The sequence below is a fragment of the Grampus griseus genome, assembly GCF_964374135.1.
Source record: "Grampus griseus genome assembly, chromosome: 9".
Taxonomy (NCBI): Eukaryota; Metazoa; Chordata; class Mammalia; order Artiodactyla; family Delphinidae; genus Grampus; species Grampus griseus.
In genome coordinates, this window is record NC_139003.1 from 84,989,228 (window position 1) to 85,003,297 (window position 14,070).

General features: G+C 33.7%; 1 protein-coding gene and 1 long non-coding RNA gene across 3 annotated transcripts in view; one reads left to right on the plus strand and one right to left on the minus strand.

Moving 5' to 3' along the window:
• The window catches only part of LOC309827028, a 128,240-nt gene that overhangs the window by 91,272 nt on the left and 22,898 nt on the right, over positions 1-14,070 (plus strand). The window lies entirely within an intron of this gene.
• The window catches only part of PTPN12 (protein tyrosine phosphatase non-receptor type 12), an 86,509-nt gene that overhangs the window by 42,010 nt on the left and 30,429 nt on the right, over positions 1-14,070 (minus strand). The window contains exons 2-5 of the mRNA XM_082661507.1: positions 12,402-12,510; positions 3,374-3,450; positions 971-1,066; positions 135-173 (exon numbers count right to left, since the gene is read on the minus strand). Of these exons, the coding sequence (XP_082517633.1) occupies positions 135-173; positions 971-1,066; positions 3,374-3,450; positions 12,402-12,510 (321 nt within the window). The remainder of the gene's footprint in view (positions 1-134; positions 174-970; positions 1,067-3,373; positions 3,451-12,401; positions 12,511-14,070) is intronic.

Below are 14,070 nucleotides of genomic sequence, written 5' to 3' on the forward strand. Positions count from 1 at the left end.
AAAAAAGAAAAGAAGTAACTATTTTAAAAACTAGGGCTAAGAGTATAATAAAAGACCAGGAATATATATCCCTAGAAATGAAGTAATAAAAAGAATACTCCACAATTATTTTAAGTGTTAATAGTTATACATACCCTTCCCATCTCAAATTCACGACAGGCCATTACAATGATCTAAAAAGAAGTGGGGGTGGGATGAGATAAAGAATATATCAGTTATAAAGAATATATCAGTTAAAACACAATTTTGTTTTTTCAATAAAATATACATTTCAAGAATTATTTTTTATTCTGAGCAAAAGTATGCCTGGCCTGTCAGAAAAAAAAAAGTAGGTTGAGTTAAAGAAATGATCAAAATCATTCCTTCGAAGTAAAGGGCTAACTAACTAAATATCAACAAATTAAATTGGCTTCAAATAACATGATGTATTTGATTTGAATTAAATTTTTTGAAGCTTATAGACTTATTTCTATCTTTTGACATAATATTAAAATAGCGCATTCAGGATATTTACCCAATAAAATAGCAATACTTTACATACATTTAATAAAATTATCAAGGTTGAAGGTATTTAACTGTCTTTGATCATAAAGGTTATTACATTTGCTTACCCATCCCAACATTTTATAATGTAATATTTCAAACATACAGCAAAGTTGAAATAATTTTACAGTAAACTCTGTATAGGCACCATCTATTCTCTACCATTAACATTTCATAATAATTGTTTTTAGCACATAGCTCTCCCTCCACTCATCTATCAGTCTATCTTATTTGGTAGTTGTCTTACTAGTACTGACATAGGACAAGATTCAAAGTATTATCACACCCTATTCTTGAAATATTTCGACAAGTTTGTCAAAATTTAATGAGAAATCCTAGCCATCAGTTGCTGTCTTTTTAATAAACATTAGCTATAATTAACATATCATTATGGCTCAAAAGTCATGTCATTACATGTAATACTTACTACAACATTGTACTCCCATATCATCCTCCAAAAATCTATTACTGTATTTGCTAAAGGTCCTTGGGTTGCCACATATGCTTTTGGCCCATAAACACCCTAAAAGGGTTAAAAGCAAATTTCATATTTATTATGATTAACAAAAATATTTCCTTACCTAAATTTAAGTTTTCAAATTTTATTAGTAATACTGCTGTTTTCGCCTAAACCATTCCCAAGTAATTTTTCTTTAATAGTACATAAAAGCATGGCGAAATATATTTCACTTCAGCTTCTGATGAAATGTTACTACTTTTGAGTAATTATTAGACATGGTGCACAGAATTCATAATTAAACCTCCTTGTGCTAATTTTAAAATTATTAGTTACCTAGGAATTAAAAACAAAAGCCTTAGTACCTAGGCAACAAAGCTAACTCTAGCAGAAACATAAAAGCATGCATCAATTCTAAAAGATAATACTGGAATAGCTAACTTCTTTCTTACCTAGATTCTTCCATAACTACCTTTAGTTAATTATTCAACTTAAAGTTTTTTAAGCACCTGCTATGTATACTCTAATAGTAAACCCAAGAATAGATCAAACAAAATAGTGGACTAAAATACTAAACCAGCACATAATTGAATCATACAGTGAGTCAGTGTTATTAAGTGCAATTAAAACCTAGAACTTTTAACAGATGTCCTTATTAAAGAACATAAACATCAATAATATCTGAAAGAATGAACTACCTACGTGTTAATTTTTGTTTAACCTATTCGTTTTGGGTTTTGCCATAACTGTAGTAAAATTGACTTTTTAGTAAAAACAGTTTTTATTTGAAACCATGACTGTTCCATGTTGACATAGATATTAATTTTACCATATAACTCTTACCACCTTAATATTTTTCTCAACAAAATATTATATTAAGATACGTACAGGGGCTTCCCTGGTGGCACAGTGGTTAAGAATCCGCCTGCCAGTGCAGGGGACACGGGTTCGAGCCCTGGTCCGGGAAGATCCCACATGCTGTGGAACAACTAAGCCAGTGTGCCACAACTACTGAGCCTGCGCTCTAGAGCCTGCGAGCCACAACTACTGAACCTGCATGCCACAACTACTGAAGCCCGAGTGCCTAGAGCCCAGGCTCCACAACAAGAGAAGCCACCATAATGAGAAGCGCATGCATCGCAATGAAGAGTAGCCCCCACTCGCCACAACTAGAGAAAGCCCACACAGCAATGAAGACCCAACACAGCCAAAACTAAATAAAGTAAATAATTTTTTTAATTAAAAAAAAAGAACCTTAAAAAAATGTATAAATACCATATATAAAATAACTGAAATTATACTGCCATATAACTAGAAAGATTCAAAAGCACAGAATAACTAACAGAACAAAACTGTCTTTTATTTACTCAAGTAGCAGTTTGAATCTCTCTCTCTCTGCTGATAAATATGTTAAAAACTTGACTGCTTTTGATCAGAGTATCCAAAAAAGGTTATCTATAAAGACTATATTTGATCTTGCATTTCAGCTGTCACTTGAAACTTAGTGACAATTGCCAAAAGTTTTTAATCTAAGTTTATATTCTGTAATTTTAAATCAGTATTACCCAGTAATTCCAGCCCTGGTAATTTATTCTAAGAAATTATTCAAAAGAATAACAATGTTCAGGGCTTCCCTGGTGGTACAGTGGTTAAGAATCCACCTGCCTAATGCAGGGGACACAGGTTCGAGCCCTGGTCCAGGAAGATCCCACATGCCATGGAGCAACTAAGCCCATGTACCACAACTACTGAGCCTGCGCTCTAGAGCCCACACACCACAACTACTGAGCCTGCGCTCTAGAACCCGCACACCACAACTACTGAGCCTGCGTGCCCACAGCCCGTGCTCCACAACAAGAGAAGCACCGCAATGAGAAGCCCACACACTGCAACGCAGAGTAGCCGCAACTAGAGAAAACTCGTGGGCAACAATGAAGACCCAACACAGCCAAAAATAAATAGATTAAATAAATAAATTAAAAAAAGAAAAACAATGTTCACTACAATAATACCATCAAGAAAAACTGGAAACAACCTATACGGTTCAACAACAGAAATGACCATGTACATTTGTGTACCTAAACTCAAGGGGACAAACAAGAAGATTTAGCAATCAGCAAGGTGTTTATGTCTTCAATGTAAAAGAAGAAACAAAAATAGAAAAACTTTATCTCCACTGTCATAAAACCAAGCAAAACTCTTTATGAATGAGGAAGCTAGAAGGAAAGCCCATAAAAATATGTCATGGCTGTGCTTTTAATTTTACTTCTTTTACTGTTGGTATCACATTAGGCAATTTTAAAATTTTTAATAAAATTAGTATGTAGGAAGACATTAAATATGGCAGAGTTGATACTTAAAGTTAATACATACCTTAATAAAATTTGCATTGATATAGTCTGAATCTTGAGAAGGAGTCTTTAAAGTCAACTTAACTCGGCTGTGATCAACTACAAGAAAAAATAAAGGATTTCATAAATTATGTCCCATTGGCAAACAAGGTTTTTTTCTAACAAACCATAAATAAGATTAAATAAATAACTAAAATTATTTATTTTAAAAAACAATGAATGGGACTTCCCATGGGCAACGAAGCCCATGCGCCACAACTACTGAGCCTACACTCTAGAGCCCGCAAGCCACAACTACTGAGCCCATGCGCCACAACTACTGAAGCTCATGCGCCTAGAGCCTGTGCTCCACAACAAGAGAAGCCTCAGCAATGAGAAGCCAGTGCACTGCAACGAAGAGGAGCCCTGGCTCGCCACAACTAGAGAAAGCCCGAGCGCAGCAACAAAGATCCAACACAGCCAAAAATAAATTAATTAATTAAAAGAAAAAAAAAAACAATGAATGAAAATTGACTCTAGGTACCAGCAGGCTAATTTCTAACATCATATTGACAGGAAGTCTAATTGTAAAGCTGTGTTTTTAAGTTGGAATCAGAATAAATCTCAGGAGCTCTTTTAAAATACAAATTCCTGGGCACCGTCCTAGATTTACTATACAAGAGTCTGAGGTTTAAGTGTCTACAGTTTTTAACAAGCATACCAGGTGATGAACACTAACCATTTATACACAAATACATCTGCCAAAGTTCTTGTAAGGAAATCTAACTTTCATATTTTACAAGAAATTAGGAAAATTAAGTAAACTGTGACAAATAAATGAATTAAGATGATGTATGAAAAGTGCTCAATACTGCACTTCACCAATGATACTTATTATTAGGTAATGTCCACTTACGGTAAATAAAATCTTTACAAGAAGGTCTCAAAATATAAATTTTATTGATTTTATAAAATTATGTAGTTTTATTTTTAAAATAAAGGTAATATCAATATGATTTTTAAAAATTAGATCTTAAAGAAAGATAGAAGATGAGACTTCCCTGGTGGTCCAGTGGTTAAGAATCCATGCTCCCAATGCAGGGGGCCCAGGTTTGATCCCTGGTCAGGGAACTAGATCCCACATGCCGCAACTAAGAGCCCGCATGCCACAACTAAAGATCCTGTGCGCTGCAACTAAGACCTGGCGCAGCCAAATAAATAAATAAATAATATTTTTTTAAAAAAAGATACAAGATGAAAAGTGAACTGCCCCTGTCCTTGAATTCCAGGGCTCTCTCTTTTCCAAAAAAGACACTATTAAAGTTCCTTTTTCATTCCAAAATTCTTATGCATATACCTATATACTTTGAAAAAGCAGACAAATACAATCATACTAAACATGTTGTTCTGAACCTTGTTATTTTTCAGTTAGCAATATATTCTAGAACTCTTCCCAGAGCAAAAACAGATCACCTTACTCGTTTTTAATGTTATATGGACGTTTCATTACTTATTTAACGAGCTACACTACTGATGGGCCATTTTTTCTTACTAGACACACTACTACAATGAACACTGCAGTACTTGTATCTCTTACCGGCAGTACCAGAGGGTAATAAGTTCCTAACAAAGGAATTGCTACTTGCCTTCTAAAAGGTATATACCAACTTATGCAAGTGTTATTAGTAAGAGTAACTAATTGGGTGTTATCATATATTTTAATAGTTGACAATCTAAAAAATAAGACATCAGACTTGCATTTCTTGAATTATGCAAATGGTTGCATATTTTCATATAGTTGTATTTCTTTTACCAAAGTTGCTTGTTTATACCCTTTGAACATTATCCCTATGTGTCTATGTTTTCCTACTGATTTATATGAAATCTTTGTAAAGAGAGAAAAATCAACCCTTGGTCATAGATAGTGCAGATAGATTTTTTAAAACTTTTCATTTAGAACTAATTTTAGATTTACAGAAAAATTGCAAAAATAGTATAGAGAAATCTCATACATCCCTCACTCATCTTCCCTTAATGTTAACATCTTACTTACATAACCATAGCACAGTTATCAAAATGAGAAAACTAACATTGTTACAATACTATTAATTAAACAACAGACTGTATACAAATTTTACCAGTTAAAAAAAAGTATCTTTTTTCTTTCCAGGATCCCACAATACACTTTGTTATTATTTCTCCTAAGTCTCTTCCAATCTATAAAAGTTCCTATGACTGATATTTTTCTTATGATTGGAATGAGGTTATGCATTTTGTCCAGACAGCAGAGAACAATCATGTGTCCTCAGTGAGAAGACACACCAAGGGGTTCATGATGTCAATATGTCATATTACTTGTGAGGTTAACCTTGGTCTTGGTTAATTTGGTGTCAGCTGGTGTCTCCACTGTGAAGTTACTATCTTTCCCTTTGTAGTAAATAAATATTTGGGTACATACTTTGAGCCTATGAAACCCTAAAGTAGTAGGATTATCTAAGATTCACGGTCTCCAGATTAGAAAGGGCCATAACATGTAATATGCCACTATCATTTTGGTCCTTTCTAATCCAGGGACAATGACTATTAAAGGCAATTAAAATACAAAAAAACATACAGAAATGGTAACAGATACAAATAAACTTCTTAGCAAACTTTTTAAAAGGAAAACTAATGAATAACTAATTTATATGCCAATGACCCGAATTTTATACATTAGTACAAAGGCCCAGTTCTGCTGATTTCATTTATTTATTTTTGGTGAAATTTTCTTTGGAAATTTGTAGGAAGAGATATATAAGAAAGACATAGTAGCTTCTAATTAAAATTATGTATCTCCTTACCATGTTTCCAGGAAAGAGAATGTTTACATGTTTATCAATGCTTTGTTTCTTATTTCATTCCATCCTACACGTCTTTTTTAAAAGCCATTTGGGATAAGGAATATACATATAAAAAATCCTATGCTTTGGGTAAATGACAATAGAATAATTCGGTAGTTAGGACAATGACAGTTAAGTAACTATATGAAGCATCCTCTCAACCATGTTTGCCAGTAATGATGGGTCCCACCTAACTGCCCTTATTCATGTGGCATGTTAGCCTCTATTCAAAGTATCTCAAAGCCAGAGACTTTGTACAATAGTTGGTTTACCACTGGATCCTTAGTAAATGTTTTGGGGATTGTGAATCCAAATGACAACAGTGGCTCCCAAATGATAGTCAAGACTTGTGCCAAGCTGCTTGCTACATGCAAGCTGGGAATTTTTTTAAATTTTTCTGTGATGGAAAATTTTATGCATATACAAAAATATGATAGTATAATGAATCCCCATCTATCCAGTACCCAACTTCAATAATTATCAGTATTTTGCCAATCTTATTTCACCTATGGCTAATCATACAGCAGCTGGGGACTGGAAAAAGCAAACTAAAATGCAAGATTTCCGAGTCGCATATTCTGCAGTAAGTTTGATTCAGTCAGTTCAAGATGGGGCACAGAAATGGCTTTTTTTAAAAATGAAATAATGCCCTTTGCATGCAGCAACATGGATGGACCTAGAAATTCTCATACGAAGTAAAGTAAGTCAGAAAGAGAAAGACAAATACCATATGATATCACTTATATGTGGAATCTAAAATATGATACAAATGAACATATCTGTGAAACAGAAACAGACTCAAAGACATAGGTAACAGACTTGTGGTTGCCAAGGGGGAGGGTGGCAGGGGGAGAGAAGGATTGGGAGTTTGGGATTAGCAGATGCCAACTATTACATATAGGATGGATAAACAAGGTCCTACTGTATAGAACAGGAAACTGTATTCAATATCCTGTGATAAGACATAATGGAAAGGAATATGAAAAAGAATATATAAGTATAACTGAATGACTTTGCTGTACAGCAAAAATTAACACAACATTGTAAATCAACTATGCTTCAATAAAAATTTTTTAAAAAGAAATGGCTTTTTTTAAAACTCTAAAGCACAGGCAAATTTTGTAGTCACTACTTCATACTACAGAATCATAGTATATATATATATTTTTTATAATTTTTTAAATTTTTATTTATTTTTTATTTATTAGGCTGCACTGGGTCTTTGTTGCGGCACAGGCTTAATTGTGGTATGTGGGATCTTAGTTCCCCGACCTATTTATTTATTTAGGCTGCACTGGGTCTTTGTTGCCGCGGGCTTGGTTGTGGTATGTGGGATCTTGCTTCCCCAACCAGGGTTCCCAGCGATTGAACCTGGGCCCCCGGCATTGGGAGCACGGAGTCTTAACCACTGGACTGCGAGGGAAGTCCCAATCATAGTACATTATTGAGAATTTAAAAATCAATATTATGCTGTGTATAACACATAATGCATATTTTAATATTCTTCATTGGTGCTGTTATTAAGCATAAACATGAATTGAAATAATTTAAAGAATATTAAAGAAATGAAAACAATCATTCCTCTCCATGGTTTTGCAGAATGCCTCTACAATCTCCCAAGAGCACAATTCCAAATAGATAAAACCAATATTCGCTACACAAGAGGCTCTTTAAAGTAGCAACATTTTTTTCTTGAACAAACATCAACACCTACTGCAACAACAAAAATATATATTGTCACCTCCAAGGAAACACACACCTATTGATAAATCCTAGGTCTGAGAAATAAAAGGATCTCCATAATTAATATTGGGATAGGCAGAACACCCTGATCCATCACTTCTAAAGGCTAGCCAACTCAGTTTTAGCCCTTTTCAAGAGACAAAAGCACAGGTCATCCTTGACACAAGAGTATCTAGAAATTTCTTAATTATAGGACTAGCCTCAGTGTTCTACCATAAAATAAACCAAATCTCCAAGATGGCTTGAGAAAAAACTAAGTGATCTCTGAATAGTGATGAAATTGCTTTGAATGGATCAAAAGCAAGGATGTCTGCTCTTGCCACTTCAAGTTAACATTATACTACAGGTTCTAGCCAGAGCAATAAGGCAAAAAAGACACGCAGATTGGAAAGGAAGTAGTAAAATGGTCATTAGTTGCAAATGACAAGATTCTGATATGTAAAAAGTCCTAGTTTTCACCAAAAAAATACTAAACTAAATACTAAAATAAATGAGTCCAGGGAGGTCAGTGGATTAAAAAAAAAAAAATCAACATGCAAATGTAAACTGTATTTCTATATACTAGTAATAAAGAACTTGAAAATACAATTAAAATAATTCCATTCACAATAGCATAAAGACTTTTTAAAAAGAAATATAAGACTTGTACACTGAAAACCATAAAACATTGCTGAGAGAAATAAAGAAGATCTAAATAAACGGAGAGAGACATTCTATATATATATTTCACAACTTCTTTATCCATTCATCTGTTGATGGACACTTAGATTGGAAGAGTCAATATGGTTTAAGATGGCAATTCTCCCTAAATTGATCCACAGGTTCATCACAACTCTTATCAAAATTCCAGTAGGATTTTTTGCAGAAATTGACAAGCTTATCTCACAATTTATATGGAAATGCAAAGGACTCAGAAGAACCAAACCAATTTTTTAAAAATAAGAACACAGGGAACCTAACACTTCTTGCTTTTAAAACTTACTATAAAGCTATAATGATCAAGACAGTGTGATACTGGCTGAAGAATAAGTCAATGAAATAGAATCAGGGGTCCAGAAATAAACCCTTACATTTGCAGTCAGATGATTTCCAACAAAGGAAAGAAGGCAATTCAGTGGAGAAAGGATAATGTTCAACAAATAGTGCTGGAACAATGGCACATGCTCAAAGATTATTTTAGACCCTTACCTCACACCATATTAAAAATTAACTCAAAATGAATTATAGACTTAAATGTAGGAGCTAAAACTATAATACTTCTAGGAATGAAATGAGAAAACATAAGAGAAAATCTTTGTGAGTTTGGATTAGGCAAAGAGTTCTTGGATTGAATATCAAAAACATGATCCATAAAATTGATAAACTGAACTTCATGAAAATTAAAAGCTTGCACACTTTAAAAAACACCATTAAGAAAAGACAAGCTATAAACTGGGGAAAAAATTTGCAAATCATAATATCTGAAAAAATATTTGTATCTAGGGTATGTAAAAATCTTTTATAACTCAGCTTTATAAAACTTTATAACTTTTATAAAAGTTATGAACTTTTATAACTTTTATAAAAAATCAATTTTAAAAAACTACAAATGATTTGAAGAGACTGTTCACCAAAGACAGTATACAGTGGCTAACAGAACATGAAAAGATGCTCAACATCATTAGTCATTAGGAAAATGCAAATTGGAACCATAGGAGATACCTCTATTCTTCTAGTGGATGTGTAGCGATAACTGTCAATAACTGTGTTAGACTGTCAATAACAAGTGTTAGCAAGGATGTAGAGAAACTAGAACCCTCATACACTGCTGGTGTAAAATGGTACACAGCTACTTTGAAAAACAATTTAACAGTCCCTTAAAATGTTAAACATAAGCTTCTGGGACTTCCCTGGAGGCGCAGTGGTTAAGACTCCGTGTTCCTAATGCAGGGGGCCAGGGTTCAATCCCTGGTCAGGGAACTAGATCCCACATGCATCCCACAACTAAGAGTTCGCATGTCACAATTAAGGAGCCAGTGAGCTGCAACTAAGGAGCCCGCAAGCCACAACTAAGGAGTCTGCGAGCCATAACTAAGACCAAATAGACCCAGGGCAACCAAATAAAATTAATTAATTAATTAATTTCAAAAAATAATTTAAGAAAATAAACATAAGCTTCCATAGACCCAGAAATTCCATTCCTAAGTATCTACCCAAGAAAAATAAAACCATATGTCCATACAAAGATTTACCTAGAAATGTTCATAGCAGCATTATTTATAATGTTCCTCAACTACTGAATGGATAAACAAAATGTGATAGCCATACAATGGAATACTAGTGAACAATAAAAAGGAATGAACTACGTACTAATATATTATACAATATGGATGAATCTCAAAAACGTGCTAAGTAAAAAAAGCCAGACACGAAAGACTACATATTGTATGATTACATTTACATGAGATTTCCAGGAAAGGAAAATCTAGAGATGGAAAGCAGATTAGTGGTTGCCTGGGGCTGAAGATTACCAACTGGCATAAGTAACCTTTTTGGTGTGATGGAAATATTCTAAAACTGTATTGTGTTGATGACTGTACAACTCTATAAACTTTTTTTAAAGATTGCTTTCCATTTATAGTTATTACAAAATATTGGCTATATTCCCCATGTTGTATAAAACATCCTTGAGCATATCGTACACCAATAGTTTATCCTTCCCACCCCTGCCCCCATATTGCCACTCCCACTCCCCGTAGCCACTAGTTTGTTCACTATATCTGTGAGCCTGCTTCTTTTCTGTTAGATTCACTAGTCTGTTGTATTTTTTTAATTCCACATATAAGTGATATCATACAGTATTTGTCTTTGTCTGACTTATTTCACTTAGCATAACGCCCTCCAAGTCCATCCATGTCGCTGCAAATGGCAAAATTTCCTTCTTTTTCATAGTTCAGTAGTATTCCACTATATCTATATCTATATTTAAAATACCTCTTTATCCATTCATCTGTTGATGGACACTTAGGTTGCTTCCATATCTTGGCAATTATAAATAACGCTGCTATGAATATCGGGGTGCTTGTATCTCTTCAAATTAGTGTTTTTGTTTTTTGCACAGAGAGGATGAGTCCAAAGTCATAGATAGCAAGTGACAGAACCAGGATATGAACTTCCAGAGTCAGAACTCTTCACCATTATGCTATGCTGCCACTTTGTAAAAATTTTGCTACTACCAGCCACTCACAGATCCCACAGCTGAGAGTAAAGCTGAACAAAAATAGAAAGATGAAGGATTAAATTTATGCAAAGAAGACAGTAAGGGCTTCCCTGGTGGCGCAGTGGTTACGGGTTCGTGTCCCGGTCCGGGAGGATCCCACATGCCGTGAAGCGGCTGGGCCCGTGAGCCATGGCCGCTGAGCCTGCGCTCCGCAGCGGGAGAGGCCACAGTAGTGAGAGGCCCGCGTACCAAAAAAAAAAAAAAAGAAGACAGTAAGAAAGAAAGGGAAGGAGACAAGAAAGAGAGAGAGGAGGCAATTTGAAAAAGGGATATTAAGGAAGAAGAAAATTTCAAATATAGGGACTGGTCAATGACATCAAAATAGTTAACAGAAAAGAATAAGCACTAAAAAAAGACTACCAAATATGGCAATTAAAGTCATTGGGAAATTTATCAAGGACATTTTAGAAGAACAAGCTTTAGGAATGAATGACATTTTGTCAATTGTACCTCAGTAAAGCTAGGGAAAAAAGGATGAATGGAGCGTTGAGGGAATGGTGTCATGGAATCTATATATTTCAAAATACTTGAAGGAAAAGAGAAAGACTACTGTAGCTTTAACAGATAGCAGGTATGATATAAATGTTTACTTTATAAAATGGGGACCCTTATGTATGCATGCTTTTAGAGGTAAAGGTATTTTGCTAGAAACCTATGCTATTTAAGAATATAATTATGTTAACGTTATTAGAATATGATGCTATCAGTCTTAGGCATGCCCTCAGAGATACCCTCAGAGATCATATTTAGACTACTGAGAACAGCAGACACACAGGCATGAATCATCTTATGGTTCATTTTTAATGCATAATTAATCAATTAAGGTTCTTATTGTTAATAGACAATAGGTAAGAATTAATATTTTTAGCATTTTACAAAATGTATTCAATTATACTTATTGAATTATGTCTGTATTATTTTATTTTAACAAAATAACTTCTTTGAACAGGGAGTCCACAAAAGGTATTTTTACTTGGATTTTTCAGAATTTAAAAGTGAATATCAGTAATTGTGATGCTTAAAGAAAAATTAAACAATAAAACAACTACAACAACAAAACTATTATCAGAAGGAAAGGCAAGCACAATCACAAATTATTATCATTTATTTATTTAGAATAAAGCTAGTTTAGGCTATAAAACTGCTAATTAGCATTTCTATTTGTTCCTTTAATGGCATTTCAAACTTACATGGCAGTATGTCCTTATATCTGTTCTTTTTGACATTTTCTTCTTTTTCTCCAGTGGCTGTAGGATAAATCTTTTCTGTTCTATACTTGGTTGACAATCTTCTTAGTCGCTTAAAATCAAAAAAAGAAAATTCAAGTTCAGAAAAACATCAGTATTTCAAAATTTTAATGAAAATTGTAATAATAGCTCTTCATTGAATTTTGCTAACCTTGATTCCTCCCAACTCATTTTCTTGTTTTTGTAGTTTCACAATATCTCCCTACCCCTTTATAATTAACCCTAAGATTATTTCATTTTTAGCATAAGTGTAAACATAAGATTAATACTCCAAACAGTAGTAAAAAACAAAAAGGGGGGGAACACTAGAATAAAAGTAATTTTATTTAAATAAATCATTAATACACTGAATCAGAATATTTAACTCAGGGTCTCAAAAAGCAAATTTGAAAATCATGCCCAGAAGATTATGTACAAGTTTCTTTATTTCTTCTCTCAATAAACCTTGAGCACCCATGATGTGCAAGCGTCCTTCCAAGGCATAAGCTAATAATTACTTATAAGACACTGCAAAACAAAGTTCTTTGATATTGAATTGGAAATGTCTAACAAAGACCAATTCTGCTTATTCACTGCATTACAGAAGTGGTTTGTGAGTTAGTGACAAATTCTTACCACATATGGCGGTAGGGATGTTCTTTGGGCTGGAATATTTCTGCATGTCAGTAATACACTTCCTGCTTTCAGAAGCACTGAAAGTCAGCATTGTGAATTGTTTAAATTCACTACTCAACTACATTGCTGAAATTTAATTTCAAAGGAGGCTGCTTTCTTCCAGGCTTAAAGACATATTGAAGGCATTCTAGTTTAACTATTCCACAAAATTATTAAATACAAATGAAAAAGAAATCTGGTAATGTTTAACTTCTTCACCATTTTATTTTTGTTCCTCATGATGCTAATAATTAAGCAACTAAGAATATTATGTCTATATTTTTAAAAAATCAGATAGAACTTTAATTCAAGATCCTTAACTTATTCTTGTATTGACATACTTTAACATATAACACTTGAAATAATCTTAAAATAGACCCTTACACATAGAATAGTAAGCTTTCTGTTTTTCTCTGAAAAACTACTGAACTTTATCATCACAATCTTAGAGATCTAAAGCAGGAATATTCATTTTTAAGATAAAAAGACTTAACTAGAATCTTGTTCTGCACTGGCACAATGCCAAAGCAAAATTCTCCACATTTATGATGTTATTTCCTGTAGTAATAAATTTCTCAAAGTATGTAGGTGTACTGGGGGTAAAAATTGTATTTAAAAAGTAAATGTGCTGTTCGTGAGGGTGTGGGAAAACCAGACCTTTGATGCAATACTGGTAGAAAAGAACATTAGCACAACCCCTAAGGAGGGTAATTTGTCAACTACAAATACACATAACCCTTTAACCTAGGAACTGCACTTCTACAAATTTGTTCTCTAGGTAAATGGCACACACTCATGAAATGATGTACACACAAAGTTATTTATTGCAGAATTGTTTATAACAGCAAAAGACTGCAAAAACTGGAAAAGACTATTAATAGAGGACTGGCTAAAAAGATGTTTCATTTATACAATCAAATATGACATACGCTGAAAACAAATGAGGAAGCTCTTGATA